The sequence below is a fragment of the Marmota monax genome, unplaced genomic scaffold (assembly GCF_021218885.2).
Source record: "Marmota monax isolate L192 unplaced genomic scaffold, Marmota_monax_Labrador192_F-V1.1 WCK01_AAM20220418_F8-fsc00276, whole genome shotgun sequence".
Classification (NCBI taxonomy): domain Eukaryota; kingdom Metazoa; phylum Chordata; class Mammalia; order Rodentia; family Sciuridae; genus Marmota; species Marmota monax.
The window spans coordinates 285,073-300,173 of NW_026695204.1; the positions used below are offsets into that span (position 1 = coordinate 285,073).

The 15,101-nt window shown below is 34.1% G+C and overlaps 1 protein-coding gene across 3 annotated transcripts in view; it reads right to left on the bottom strand.

Annotated features, from left to right (window-relative positions):
- Nucleotides 1–15,101, bottom strand: part of Rev3l (REV3 like, DNA directed polymerase zeta catalytic subunit) — a 184,880-nt gene continuing 169,779 nt past the window's right edge. For 2 of the 3 annotated variants that reach the window (XM_046429923.2, XM_046429925.2), the window contains exons 29-32: nt 12,717–12,907; nt 11,883–12,129; nt 9,977–10,186; nt 1–1,123 (exon numbers count right to left, since the gene is read on the bottom strand). In XM_046429923.2, the coding sequence (XP_046285879.1) occupies nt 983–1,123; nt 9,977–10,186; nt 11,883–12,129; nt 12,717–12,907 (789 nt within the window). In that variant the 3' untranslated portion in view covers nt 1–982. Of the gene's footprint in view, nt 1,124–4,817; nt 4,949–9,976; nt 10,187–11,882; nt 12,130–12,716; nt 12,908–15,101 lie in introns of all 3 variants that reach the window. The other variant, XR_009225459.1, reaches the window with a different exon arrangement.

The window sequence follows — 15,101 nt, forward strand, 5'->3', positions numbered from 1 at the left end:
TTCCATATTTCATATTTTATTCAATTTTAATATGGTTTCCATTATTAACTCTTAAAACAATGATTTCCAGTTTAAAAAAACAATGCACTGACCACATAATTCCTTTTTCATTTTATACAGTTATACAAATATTCTAAATACACATTTTGTGTTCAAGATGGTGGCAAATAAGATTAACTGTACAGTACATAAGAAAAGAAAATATTTTAAGCATATTTAGAAGCAATAGAAATGTCTATACAAAACAAGCAAAAATGGAATAAAATTTTTTATTTTTAAAGTATTGCAACAGGCCCACAGGTTTGTAACAAAAATGTCTTTGCACAGTTCCTCACAATGCCCCATTAATAGCTAAAGCAAGACAGCGATTTTTAGAAAATGATGTTTCAAAATGCTACACATGGTACTATTGTTTGCACAGTTTGATCAAAATAACAAATCTACTTTGAGTCAAGCAAAACCTAGAGGAAATATACCAAACAACTTCAAAATCATTTGTATAAAATTCATTGCACATTATTTTACTCAGTTGTTTGAAAAGTAAAAAAGTGTATTTACAAAATATTTTGCAGTCAAAATTATAAAGTGAATGGATATCTCTAACACGTCTTGATATAGACAGTTCAAGGAAAACACACAAATGTTTTTTCTTTGAGAGGCTTTCAGTGTTCCTTCCACAGGGAAGTAAACATGATCTACTCAAATGCTTTAAAAGGTGGTACACATACTGGAGCAAATCCAACACCTGCATTATAAAATAATGTTAAAGGGGAAAGAATGAGGAATTTGTACATTGTAAGAAGTGAGCTATTTAGAGATCAACATGTAATTTTTAATTCAGTTGGCATAAAAGTCTTCATAGTCTTCAGAAAACAGAAAATGAACATCCTTGACTTGATGGAAGTTGAGAAAGCACCATGCACAACAGTATAGTGGTAAACACTGAACAGAATAGCACCTGGAATTCTGTGATACTGACAATTTAAAACTGGTCTAGTAATTGCCGAAGATATGGTGCCTTGGATAATTCTCTATTTACTCGGGAGAGTTTGAAAAGTACGGGGCAGTTCAGAGAAACACATGGGATATGTCGGTCAAAGGAACTTGTACAGTTCTTGCATATCTGAAAGCATAAGAGAAATACATAAAACAATAGGAATATTTCTATGTATATTTGTAAATACCAAATTTTTATAATCCCTCCTTTCTGACCCACCACAGATTACTGGCAAATGTAAAACATGTAATACATTACAGAAAGCTTATTAGTTTTCTCTCTCAGAAGCCTAGCCTACCCTATAGTGAGACATTTCTACAGGATATCATTTCATAAAAAACAGAACACAAAATTCTCTTATGAATTCATTTAATTCCTGAGATCATGTTTCATTTAATATAATTCTATTATATTAAAAAACATGTAGATTGGCAACATCCAGCAAGATGGCTGACTAGAGGTAGCTGGTGCCCCTTCCCTCTCACAAAGAACAAAAAAACTGTTCAACCAGAGTGTTGGACTGCAAACAGTAGAGTATGGTAGGCATGTGGCAGAGATGCAGAAAAACATGGAGACTCAAGATGGCTTATATAAAGAAGGGAACAAAGAACCTTTCATTTACCACCCCATCTCCCTTATAGGGATCAGTATGGACCTTCCCAACATGGAGAAAAGATAAAAAGGAGGTGCCCACAGTTCCTGCAGGCCTGGAACCTAGTTTAGAGAGCTTCTAGGGAGTTCACACTACTGAAGAAATCCAGTTCACTTAGGCCCTTCTCATCCAAATTGCTGCTGCACAGGGCAGACCCACATGTTTCCAGCTGTGGAAAAATTTGGGTGGCCAGTTCCTGCAGCTCTGTGCACTCCACTTAAGCTAGAGGTATGGTCCTGTCTGCCTCAGGGAAATAGCTGGGTGACTCACACTTGCCCACAGACTACAGAGCCTGGAACCATCACCAAATCTGCCTGGCCTAGGAGAGCTGCATGCCTACACGTGGATCAGACTCAAAAACCCCTACAGCCTAGGCTCCTGAGATACTTTCAGGCTTTACTAATACTGATTATGGCTAAGAAAGCTATTAGGAGACTACAAATACCACACCCATCCAGAAGCAAAGTCAACCTAACCTATTGGACTGAGCCTACATCCTAGGGTGCACCTCCAGGAGAAAGTCTTTCACTATTAAACCACTATACAAAACTAGCAGAGTTTCACCAGATATATAAATATCAAGATAGGGACAAAAGAAGTATGAAAAAGCAAGCTAATAAAACACCTCCAAAAGAACACAACAGTTCTCCACTAATAGACCCTAAAGAACAGCATTAAATCTACAAAATGCCTGAAAAGGAAAAGAAAACTCAGCAGATTGCAAGAGAAAACAGATAATTCAATGAAATTATAAAATCAGTAAATGATGTGAAAGAGATATTTACTAGGGAAAGAGATCATATAAAAGGACCAAACAGAAATAAATCTTGGAGCTGAACTGAAATTAAAAAAAAAATACAATCAAGAGCTTCAAAAACAGACAAGAGCAAGCAGAAGAATTTTTTTAACTTGAAGATGGATCTTATGAAATAAGTCAGTCAGGGGGATGAGGAGGAGTGGGATTGGGAAAGGAGGAGGAGGGAAAAGAGGAGGAAGCCTAGGAAACTTATGGAACACAATTAAGCAAACAAATATTTGCATTTTAAGTACTGCAAGACAAGAGATGGAACAAGGCATTCAAACACCATTTAATAAAGACATAAAAGCTCAAAACTTCCTAAATCTTGGGAGTGTAGAGATCCAGGAAGCTCAAAAGTCCACAAATAGATTTAACCCAAAAGGGTCCTCCCCAAGGAATACTATAGACGAATCATCCAAACTTAGAAACAGAAAATATAAGAGCACCAAAAAGGATCGAGTCACACATCCTGATTAGACTAAGTAGATTTCTCAGTAGGAACTTTACATACCAGAAGAGAATGGGATGGTATGTTCCAAGTCCTGAAAGAAAAAACTTTTCCAACTGAGAATACTAGACCCAGCAAAGCTATCCTTCAGAAATGAGTCTTTCTCAGACAAATAAAAGCTGAGAGAATTCATTACCACCAGACCAACCTAACAAGAAGTACTTAAGGAAGTCCTACATCTAGAAGTGAAAAGATAGCGTAAATATATAAAAGTATAGAGCTCACTAGTAAAACAGAAAAGAGAGAAAATAATATCTTCAGTAGATAAAACCACCAAAACACAAAGACAATGAGAGGAAGAAAGGAATAAAGAATATACAGATCAACCCAAAAACAATAAATAAAATGATAAAGAGTAAGTTCTTACCTATCAATAATAGCCTTGATTGTAAATGAATCGAATGCTCCAACTAAAAGATATAGACTTACTGGATAAAAAACAAGACTCAACTATATGTTGCCTAAAAGAAATCCACTTCACTGATAAAGATGCACAGACTGAAAGTGAAGGGATGGAAAAAGATAATTCATACCAATGGGAACAAAGAATGAGCATAAGTAATTTTATTTATCAGATTAAACTATAAAAAGAGGCAATGAAAGTCATTATATAAAGCAATCAAACAGGTATAACAATTACAATATATATGTAACCAATACCGGAGCATACAAAGGCATAGACTCTAATATAATAATAGTTGCAGACTTTAGTACCCAATTTTCATCAATGGACCAAAAAAAGAAAAATTGTACTTATACTATACTATATAGACCAAATGCATCTAACAGACATTTACAGAACATTTCATCCAAGAGCTAAAGAATATATTTATCTCATTGGCACACTGAACATTTTGTCCAGGACTGATCACATGTCAGGCCACAAAGCAAATCTTGACAAATTGAAAAACCAAAATCATATGTATCTTTTCTGATCACAATAGAATAAAACTATAAATCAAGAAGAAGAACTTTAGAAATGCATGGAAATTAAATAACACATTCCTGAAAAACTTATGGGTCAATGAAGAAATCAAAAGTGAAAGTAAAAAGTTTCTTAAAAATAAAAACACAACATATCAAAACTTAAGGCAAGGGGGAAAAAAAAGCTGAAAGCATTTCTTCTAAGATATGGAACAAGACAAGGATGTCCACTTTCACCATTCTTATTCAACATAATACTGTTCATCATAGAGCAATTAGGGAATGAGATAAGGGCATTGGAAATTGGAAAGATGTCCCTTTCAGTAGATGGCATGATCTTAAATACAAACAAATCTAAAGACTCCACGAAAAAACTGTTAGAACTGATAAGTAAATTCAGTAAAGATGCAGGATTAAAAAAAAAATCCACAGCATTTCTACATACCAATAATAAATGTGGAAATCAAGATGGTAATTGTATTCACAATAGCAACAAAAATAAAACCAAAATACAAACACTTCCACTCTTCAATAAATTTAAAGAAGTGAAAGATCTCTATAATAAAAATTATAAAATACTGAAGAAATTAAAGATGTCAAAACAAATGAAAAAAAATCTCATATTCATGTGCTGGAATAATTGGTTAAAATGCCCATAACTACCTAAAGCAATCTACATATTCAATGTAATCCCCGCCCCCCCCCAATATCAATGATATTCTTCACAGAAATTGAAAAAACACTCCTAAAATTCACATAGAACCATGAAAGACCCCAAATAGCTAAAGCAATCCTGAGAAAAAAGAAAAAAACTGGAGGCATCACAATGCTTGAATACAAAGGTAAAGTAACCCAAAAAGCATAGTACGGGCATAAAAACTGACACACAGACCAATGGGACAGAATAGAGAATCCAGAAATAAATCTATGTACTTACAGCCGACTGATTTTCAACAAAGGTGCCAAGAACATACATTGGAGAATTGATAGTCTCTTCAATAAATGGTGCTGGGAAAACTGGATATCCATATGCAGAATGACTCATGTCTCACCATATACAAAAATCACCTCAAAAATGGATCAAAGACCTAAATGTCAGACCTGAAACTAGGAAACTACTAGAAGAAAACACTTCAAAGACATCAGTATGGGCAATTTTTTTGGGGGGGGGATAATACTTCAAAAGCATGGGCAACAAACGCAATAATAGACAAATGTGATTATATCAAACTAAGAAGCTTCTGTACAGCAAAGGAAACACTCAACAGAATGAAGAGACAATCAGTAGAATGGGAGAAAATATTAGCAAACTATCTGACAAGGAATTGAGATCCAGAATACAGAAGGAACTCCAAAACTTAAGAGCAAAACCCACAAATAACCTGATTAAAAGACAGGCAACAGACCTAAATAGACATTTCTCAAATGAAGACATACAAATGGCCAACAGGCATATGAAAAAAGATTAACATTATTAACCATCAAGGAAATGCAAATCAAAACCACAGTGAAATATTTCTTTCCCCAATTACAATGGCTATTATTAAAAACAAACAAACAAACAAAAAGTAATGAATCCTGGAGAGGAAGCAGAGAAAGGGGAGCTCTCATACACTCTGGGTGGGAATGTAAATTAATATAGCCACAATGGAAAGTACTATGGAGGTTCCTTAAAAAACTAGAAAATAAAACTGTCTTATGACCCAGCAATTCCATAACTGGGTATATATCCAAAGGACATGAAATCACTATAGCAAAGAGACACCTACTACCATGTTTATTATAGCACTATTTACAATAGCCAAGATATAGAATCAACTGAGGTGCTCATTAACAGATGAATGGAAAAAAAAATGTATATGTACATGGAATATTATTCAGCCATAAAAAGGAAATCCTGTCATTTGCAGCAATGTGGATGGGATAGGAGAACATCATGTTAAGCAAAATAAAGCAGGCACAGAAAGACAAATACTGCGTATTTTCATTAGCATGGAGAAGCTCAAAATGTTGATTGCATAGAAGCAAAGAGTAGAATAGTGGTCATGAGAGGATAGGAAGGGGAGGGGGACAAAGAGGTTGCATAACAGGTTATCAAATTATAGTTAGAGGAGGAATCAGATCTTTAACACATTAGGGTGATGAACAAGTTATCATGTATCTCAAAGTAGCTAGAGGAGAGGTGTTTGAAAGTTCCCAACATAAAGAAAGGCTGATTTCATCATCACACATTGTATCCATGTGTTGATTACACTGTACTACATAAATATGTACATTATGTATCAATTAAGAAAAAATCCACACAATATACTACCCAAATACCAAAGAATGTTTCTTAAGTGAAGTATAAACACCCCCCAAATTGTACAGACTTGTCCTTTATCCATTTTCTTATTTCAGGAGACACCAATATGAAAAAGTCAAATCATGTGAATTTTAAAGTAGTCTAGACCAGTAGTTGTTAGCCCTGGCTAACAATGAACTTAAAAGAACTTAAAAATATTAACTAATGACTGAGCCTCACTCCATAACAATGAATTAGAATCTCTGGGCAGGGAAACCTAAAAAGCTATACTTTTCTAGGCTTTTTGTCATTCTGATATACAATTTTAAGGAAAAAATATATCATGGTGCAACCTTTTTAAAAAAGAAGCATTATCATGTTTTATATGATGATCAGATTTTATAATATTTAAACTCTCAAGTTACGTATACTTTTAAAAAGATTATAAAATGTGAAAAATACCAAAAAGGAAAAAGAATACTAGTGGGAACTCTTAAGGGTCAAGAAAATAAAATATATTCAAATAATTTAAAAAAAAAAAAAAAAGGAAACCTAAGCTGGCGGGTGGTATACATCTGTAGTTCTAACTCCTTGGGAGGCTAAGGTAAGAGGATAAATGCCTTGGACTGAGGAGTTCAAGGCCAGCTGGAATACATACCAAGACCCCATTTCAAAAAACAGGGGGATTTAAATAGCAGCAACTCTTTTAGAATGTGTTTTAGGAGAGAAAATTTAAATATGCTATAATGAATTCTCTGATATTTATTAAAGGGGTTCTAATTAGAGATGGCTCACAGGGCAATGAATTTTTGTTTCTTGACCCATTATTTTCTAGTTAACTGATGAGCACATTTTTCTGAATATGCTGGTTGGTGTATGTGATATTAAGTTGTTATTGATATAAGCCAACTTCTTAGAAACATGTTTTAGTATGCTCTATGGAGACTGAGTAGGCTATTATTCTAGGAAGCCTTTCACTGTATTAGATCTCTGCCAAAAAACTCAAGTCTATTCCCTCATATAGAATTTCTATACTATAGTTGTATGTACTATGGCTACACTAAGATGCCGGCATAAACTGATAAATATTTAAGAACTTTCTGTGTTTGTCTGATAAATAATCCAGGATAGAATTACTCTACTAAATTTAACTCAAATGTTTAGTTTCAAGACCCTTTACTGGTTGATTTAAATCCTGAGCATTATAGCTTGATTCAGGCTTATACTTAAAACTTTAAATAACACAACCTGGGCATATATGTTTTAGCTCAGAAGAAGGCACACATTTAAAAAAATATTTCCTTTAATTTTTATAGATTCATTCTTTCTGCTATCCTTTGGCCTTATTTTCCCCCTCAAAATCTTTAGATGCTTAATGCATTTATTTTCATGACTATTATTAAAAATGTTTAAAGGTGGTAATTTTTCTGAGATCTACTATAGCTATCTAGAATCTGATAGGTAGTGTTTTCATTATATACCCAGTGACTTCAGTAATTGTACTGGCTAGAATCACAAATCTAGTGTTTAACAGGAAGTGTTAAAAGTTTTCATTTTGATTTCTGAGTTTGTAATTAATTGCTAGTTTTATAGCATTGTGTTGATAAAAATGCCATTTCTTTCTTTCTTTTTTCCCCCCTTTTTTTGTGGTGCTGGGGATTGAACCCAGGGTCTTGTGCATGCGAGGCAAGCACTCTACCAACTGAGCTATATCCCCAGCTCCCTAAAAAATGCCAGTTCTAATATTTCAACTTTTTGAAGTTTATTTAGTCTTTAAAAAAATTTTAATTGTAGATGTACCTCTCCTTTACATTTCTTGCCCCCAACCCCTTGTTTAGTCTTTCCTTACAGACTAAGATATAGTCAACTTAAAAATATTCTATAGAAGTGCTGTATAATTTTGAGTTACAGAGTTCCACATATAATCATAAGGATTACCTATGCTGTTGTTTAGATCTTCCATAGTTTTGTTTATTTGTGATCACTTGGTTGGTCTTGAACTGAGAAAGATGTTATCAAAATCTGTTGTTTATGTTTCTGTTTCTTATTACATATTCCATAATTTCTAATTTATGAAAATTTCTACATATTAGTGTGTGAAACTACTGTTTTAAAAAAATACCTAAAGTTTTAATATATGTGAAAGATGACAGCATCATTTCTTTAAACTGTATTTTTATAAGAAACAAGAACTAATAGTGAAAGGTAATTGTATGGTGATTGTCTCTGAGGGCAGAAGATAAAAAGGTCCAGGAAGAGAACACTCAGAATGTGACCTCTGTAGAGGTCTGAAGTTTCTGCTCTGTTAGTGTATCACGCTAGGATCCAACAAGGGAATTTTCTGAGTGGGTTGCTGCTATAGGACAGCAGCCTACAAAATAAAGAGAAGCTAGGAGTACCCAGTGACTTCAGTAATTGTACTGACTAGAATCACAAAACGAATACAAAAATGGTTGAAAGTTGGTTGGTAATAACTGTAGTGATATATTGCTTCTTTAATTAGGCATTAAGCAGAAAATTGTTCATTTGTTCAATAATTATTTTCAGACCACCACCAGGGGTTGGAATCTCACAGTGGCACAGCTAGTTCAACAGTGAGAGAAGGCAGGGCTTCTGTCCCCACTGACTCATTTGCTGTTACTGAAGACAGACACATACATAATTACAGTAAAGCAGAGGAGGTTATGGCAACTACCTACTGTAGGGAAGGCTTCATCTGGTCTAGGTGTTTAAACTGATTCTTCTCTGATGATTAGCAGGGGATAAGAAAAACATTCCTGGCAGAGGGAAAAGGGTGTTTAAAGGCCAGAAGGAAGAGATTAAGATATATCATCAATATAAAAAAAGTTCAGTATAAAAGAGGGAGAGGGTAGAGTATGACAGGGAAAATGACAAGAACTGGTGACAGAAGTAGCAGGAAAGGTCAGAATGGAGAAAGACTTATAAATAAAGCTAAGGACTTTTAATTTTACCCAGAGAGGGGGCAATGTGGAGAGGTAAAGGGAAAGAGAAACACAGAAACAAGTTTTGTTTGGATTTTATTTTCAAGAGATATTTTTTGTTTATTTCTGTTAGAATCCCCAAATTTGAAATTTTATTAATTCTCATCTTTGCATTTTGTGGCTTACTCCCAGTTCAATCACTCAGCAGTGTAACATGCAAATTACTCAACCTCTCTGTGTCAGTTTTATTCATCTAGAAGAGTGTTTAGAACAATCTCTGGCAGGAAAACTCAGTTATGTTAATTATTTATTTTAATATAAATGTTCTGTCTGGACTCTCCGAATTATAAACTTTCCAAGTTTATTAGTAATTTTCTAAGATTACTGGATTATTATAAGAAAGGCAAGTGTTGATAGAGTAATTGAAACTTTTCTTATTATTGCTTTAATACTATTATGAAAGAAACTGGGTAGATGGCCATTGTAGTTCTAGGCTTTAATAAGCACAATACACTATTCCAAAAAGAACAAAAATAAATTATAAAACAAACTAAATCATTCTTTTAAAATTTTTTTTTTTTTTTTTTTAGTTGTCAATGGACCTTTATTTTATTTATTTACATGCAGTGCTCAGAACTAAACCCAGTGCATCACACATGCTAGGCAAGTATTCTGCCACTGAGCCAGAACCCCAGCCCAACAAACTAATTCATTTTTAATAGTTTAGTTTAATGATATGAACTAGATTGAGAAGTATATCATTTACTGTTTATTCCAGTTTCATATCTCATACTATAATTCAAGAGTTGATGGTATTTCCCAGAAGAATCAGATTGCTTGGAATTCTGTGTCCAGTGAATAAGGCCATACCTTTATAAGTTGCTCCTGTTGGCGTTCCAGCTCTCGGATTTCTTGGTTGAGGATGACGGCAACGTGCTGAGGTTGGCTCCGACATTTACTACAGATGCCGTGCTGAGTCAGGTCATCGCACACAGGACAATGTAAAGTAGTGAAATATTGTGAAATAGTGCCTTTCCGCCCTTCAGGTTCACTTCGAGAAGAGGTGGTGGCTTTCTGGATCTACAATATCATCAGTTCAGAAATAAGTCTGAGCCAGCTTCACAGCAGACCTGCTATTCTCATGCTAATTACAGATATACTCAGGCATTATTTTATTCACTTATTCATTCAACAAATGCTGAGTAGCTACCACCTGCCAGGTGCTATCCTGGACACTGGGGTTAGAGAAATTAACAAACCCACACTGTCATGGAGCTTACATCTTTTTTCTTTTTTGATACCAGGGATTGAACTCAAGGGTTTTTAACCACTGAGCCACATCCCCAGCCCTTTTTTATACTTTACTTTGAGACAGGGTCTCACTAAGTTGTTTAGGTCCTCGCTGAGTTGCTGAACTTTGAACTTGAGATATTCCTGCCTCAGCCTCCTGAGCCATTGGGTTTATAGGCATGTGCCACTGTACCCAGTAAAGCTTACATCTTCATATCAAATACATTGTTTTTTTCCACTGAGGAAAAAAATTAGTCTCCAGCCACTCAGTTTTTTTGGCTGATATACACAAATGTACAAGATTATAATTATACAGGGCACTGGAGATTATAGAGGACAATGGAAAAGATCCAAATTGAGAGTGGATTCTGTTTCATGCTGCACATGGAAACAAACAAAATGGAAGAGTAAAACAACGTGTTAGGCAGTAGGGTCCAAAGCTGAAGCAAAAGTAAACCTGGAACGTTTCAAATTTAATAAAACACAAGTCACCTAAGAATTCTTTATTTAAAGTTAATACTGGTTTCAGAGGTCTCTTTACAATAAAATAATATCATACCCTTCGCATATTTTCTTGGCATCTTATAAATTACTTTGCATAAATTATCAGATTAGATTCTTACATATGCTATTGATTTCACATTCTTGCTGGTGATAAAATGAAAAACTGTAACAGCAACAATAAATCAGTTTCCTGGCTTAGGGCCAGGGGTGTAGTATTATAGATGTCAGTCAGCATAAACTCTCAGAAACACAGATTCAAACCCAGTTTCCTAAGTTATACTTTCCCTTTCCTTTAAAAGTGTTTACTAAGAAGTAAATATAACTTAAATATCAACTTTTTTTTCATCAGTTTGCCTAAATACTATCTGCCTTCCATAGTCTGAGATGATAGCAAATGATCAAGTAGATCTGAAGTGAATTCTTACCAAGAGATAAAAAAAATACTACTGTCCAGGAAAATGTGTCCCAGATTCTTACAGACTCACTTATCACTCCTTCATGTTTCTATTGAGTTAACTAAGTCAGAAGAATGAAGCAAAGCTCCTTGTGCTGAGATTCCACTCTACATATTTTACTTTAGTGTAATGCTATTTTAACATTTATTTCTTCTGGTTTATTCAGGACTATGTCTAGATACTATATCCTATACATCTTTTAATATCTATTTTGAATTAATTTTTGTTCTTTATTATTAGTTGGTTTGCTCTGCATTATTTTGTGATTAAATGATTACCACTGAAATTCTTGAGTAATAATTTTTGATACTTCTGTAATTTGGGCAACCTGATAGAAGTTAGGAATGTATTTAATGAGAATTTAAAAAATTTTTCTTTTTGGAAACCAGAAAGGTATGGCATCTTTACCAGCTTAGGATCTATCTTAAATATCAACTTTTTTTTTCATCAGCACATAAATAAAATCTTTAGTTCTACTGAAAATGTGAAGTGAAGTAGTTATAGCACGTACTATTTAGTAAACTTACTCTTGGTAATTCATGATACCAGCTGAAGACATCAATACCAATAAGTGAGAAGATTCTTGCCAGGGGTGGAAGGATTTGCTTGGTGATATAGTAAATGGCATTCAGTCTCAGAGTTGGATCCTGTAGGACTTCTGCTGGGCGCCTTACCAGCTGGATAAGTGGTACTCCAGGGGTCCCATAAATAATGACATATGGCACTCGCTCCCCAACTCGAGGCTCAGAGCGCCGGTCATAAGTGAGCATTTTCCTATTCAAATCCAAATAAAATACACACTCAAAGACTGTCATATAAGGTATCTGTCTAGCACATTAAGTTAGAATGAAGCAAGGAAACCAAGAGAAATCTACAAGATGTACTTTTAAATTATGAGTTACTACTTCTTTGAGAACTTTGCTATAGATGTGTAAAACTTATTCTGTACATCATTGCTACCTGGAGAATAATATGATTCTAAGAATAAACTACCATAAACCTAACAATGAAAAATTAAGAGAAAATTTAGCTAAACAATTTGTTTCCAGAATGATTCTATATAAATGCTTTGACAGATCAATATTAAGGACTGCCTAGTGATTTTCACATGGGAAAAACAAATATATTGGATCACAATTTACTGCATTTGGTTTCCTACGGAAAGCCCAGAAGAAAAGTTCTTCAGATCTTACAAAATGTAAGGGAGCATAGGTGAGGCTTCATGCAGTAAGGTGGAGAAACAACTGTCTATGCCAGTGCCTGTAGCTTAGATGTCTTTTCATTTACTCTAAGCCTGTGATGACTCCCTCCAGGAATATACTGGCTAGTACCAGGGGCTGTGATACTGTGTCCATCATTACCTTGTAAGTTCAAGGGCTGGCACACAAGCTCCAGGTTTATAAGAAAAACTTCCTCTGTATTCCTTGGCAAAGATAAAATCTTGTATGCTGGCCTTTCCTTCCAGAAGTTTTATACATTGTCGCTGAACATACTGTTTAATTAGACTAATATCTCTTGTTTCAAATAGCAGCTTCAGGGAACGCTCAAGTATCTTAAAATAAAAGAGATATGCGTGTGAATATACAATATTCCCCAGAATCTTCATCACTGCTGTTATAATTTCATTATAAAACTACTGGGATTACTGCTGATCTACTTAAATAACTTCACAGTGATTGGATAATCAAAATTATCAGAAATTAGAAAATATTTTGGAAACTTTCTATAGCTTGCTATTTCTAAAAACAGAATATAATATAGTTTGAGAAAAATCATGTTGGAATGATATCCAGAAGAAAAACTGGCTATGTGATGAGGATTTAAATTTTTCTTAAATACAGCACTCTAGGCATAAGAAACTGGACATTATCTTATATATAGATTTTTATTTATTACAGATAGGACAAAAAGAAATTTAAATATCACCAAGCAGTCAATTAAGAATCAGCTTTTTCTGTGGATAACAAACAATTATGAAGGGGTCTTAATCAAAATCACTCTAGAACATTTTGGCAATTGAAGGTTGTGCTCTAAATAGGCACATAAGAGCAGAAGAGAAATCTATTCCAACATATACAAAAAAACCATCACAGGGACACAGATATATGAAAAAACAAGGTAACAGGGCATCTCCTAAAGTTCACAGTTAACCAGCAACTGACATCCCAAATATTGAAGTGGATGAAGTGTCAGATAAAAAATCCAGAAAAAAAGAATAACTAAAAATAATCAATGAATTCCAAGAGAACACAGAAAAATAACTGAGTGAACTGAGGAAGTAAGTACGGGATTATGCATGAGAAATTCAAGAAGGATATAGAAATATTCAAAAAGACACAAACAGAAACCTTGAAATTGAAATAAACAGTAAATCAAATAAAATGTTCAGGTGAAAGTCTCAGTAGACCAAGCTGAAGACAGAATCTCAGAGCTAGAAGTCAAAGTGGCCATCCTTGAACTTTCAGACAGCATTAAGGAAAAGAAGTACGTATCCAAGAACTCTGGGACAACATTCAGAGACAAAATTTAAGAATCATTGGAACCGAGGAGGGTTGTGAGATGCAGGTAAATGGAATGGATAACCTCTTCAGGGAAATAATAACAGAAAAATTTCCGAACCTTGAGAATGACATGGACATACATACACAGGAGATATGCAGAACCCCAAACAGAAAAAATCAAGAAAGACCTTCTCCATGACACATTATGATTAAAATGCATTGCATACAAAGCAAGGATAGAATTTTAAAAGCCTAAAGAGAAAAACATCAGGTCATATTTAAAGGTAAGTCATTCAGAATCATTTCTGATTTCTCAGTACAAACTCTAAATGCCAGAAGGGCTTAGAATGATGTTTCAAGTCCCGAAAGAAAACAATTGTCAACCATGACTGCTATTTCCAGCAAAGCTCTACTTCAAAATAAAAAAGGAAACAAAACCTTCTAAGATAAGTAGAAACTAAAACAATTCATAACTGCTAAATTGGCACTATTGAACTTATTTAAATACTCCACAAAGCAGTATAAAAAATATGATTCCTTACATCTTATCAAATCATAATGGAATGAATTTAGAAATCAACATGACACAAAACCCTACAGAAACTATATAAACACAGGGAGAATGAACAATATACTTTTGAATAATGAATGGGTGATAGAAGAAATCAGGAGAGGAATTAAATAATTCCTCTCAAATGAGAATAGTGATACAACACACAAGAACTTCTGGGACACTATGAAGGCAGTTCTAGGAGGGAAGCTTATAGCTATGAGTGCTTACATAAAAAAAAATCAGAAAAATCCCAAATAAACGACCTACTGATACATCTCAAAGTCCTTGAAAAGAATAACGAATTTCAAAACCAGATGAAAGAAGGAAAAATTAAGATCAGAGCTGAAATCAATGAAATTGAGAATAAAAACAATATAAAGGATGGATAATACAAAGAGCTGGTTCTTTGAAAAGACAAGTGCTTAGCCAAACTAACCAAAAGAAAAAAACAGAACAATTTAATAAAATTAATAGTCATTTCTCCTTTATGCAACAAGTAATGAACTTGAGATGAAAATGGAGAAATCATCACAGATATTACAGAAATCCAGCAGATCACAGGGACTATTTAGAAAACTTATATTCCAATAAATTTGGAAAACCTTGAGGAAATGGATACATTTCTAGGCATAATCTGCCAAAACTGAATCAAGAGGACATAGAAAACCTAAGCGGATCAATAACTGCAATGA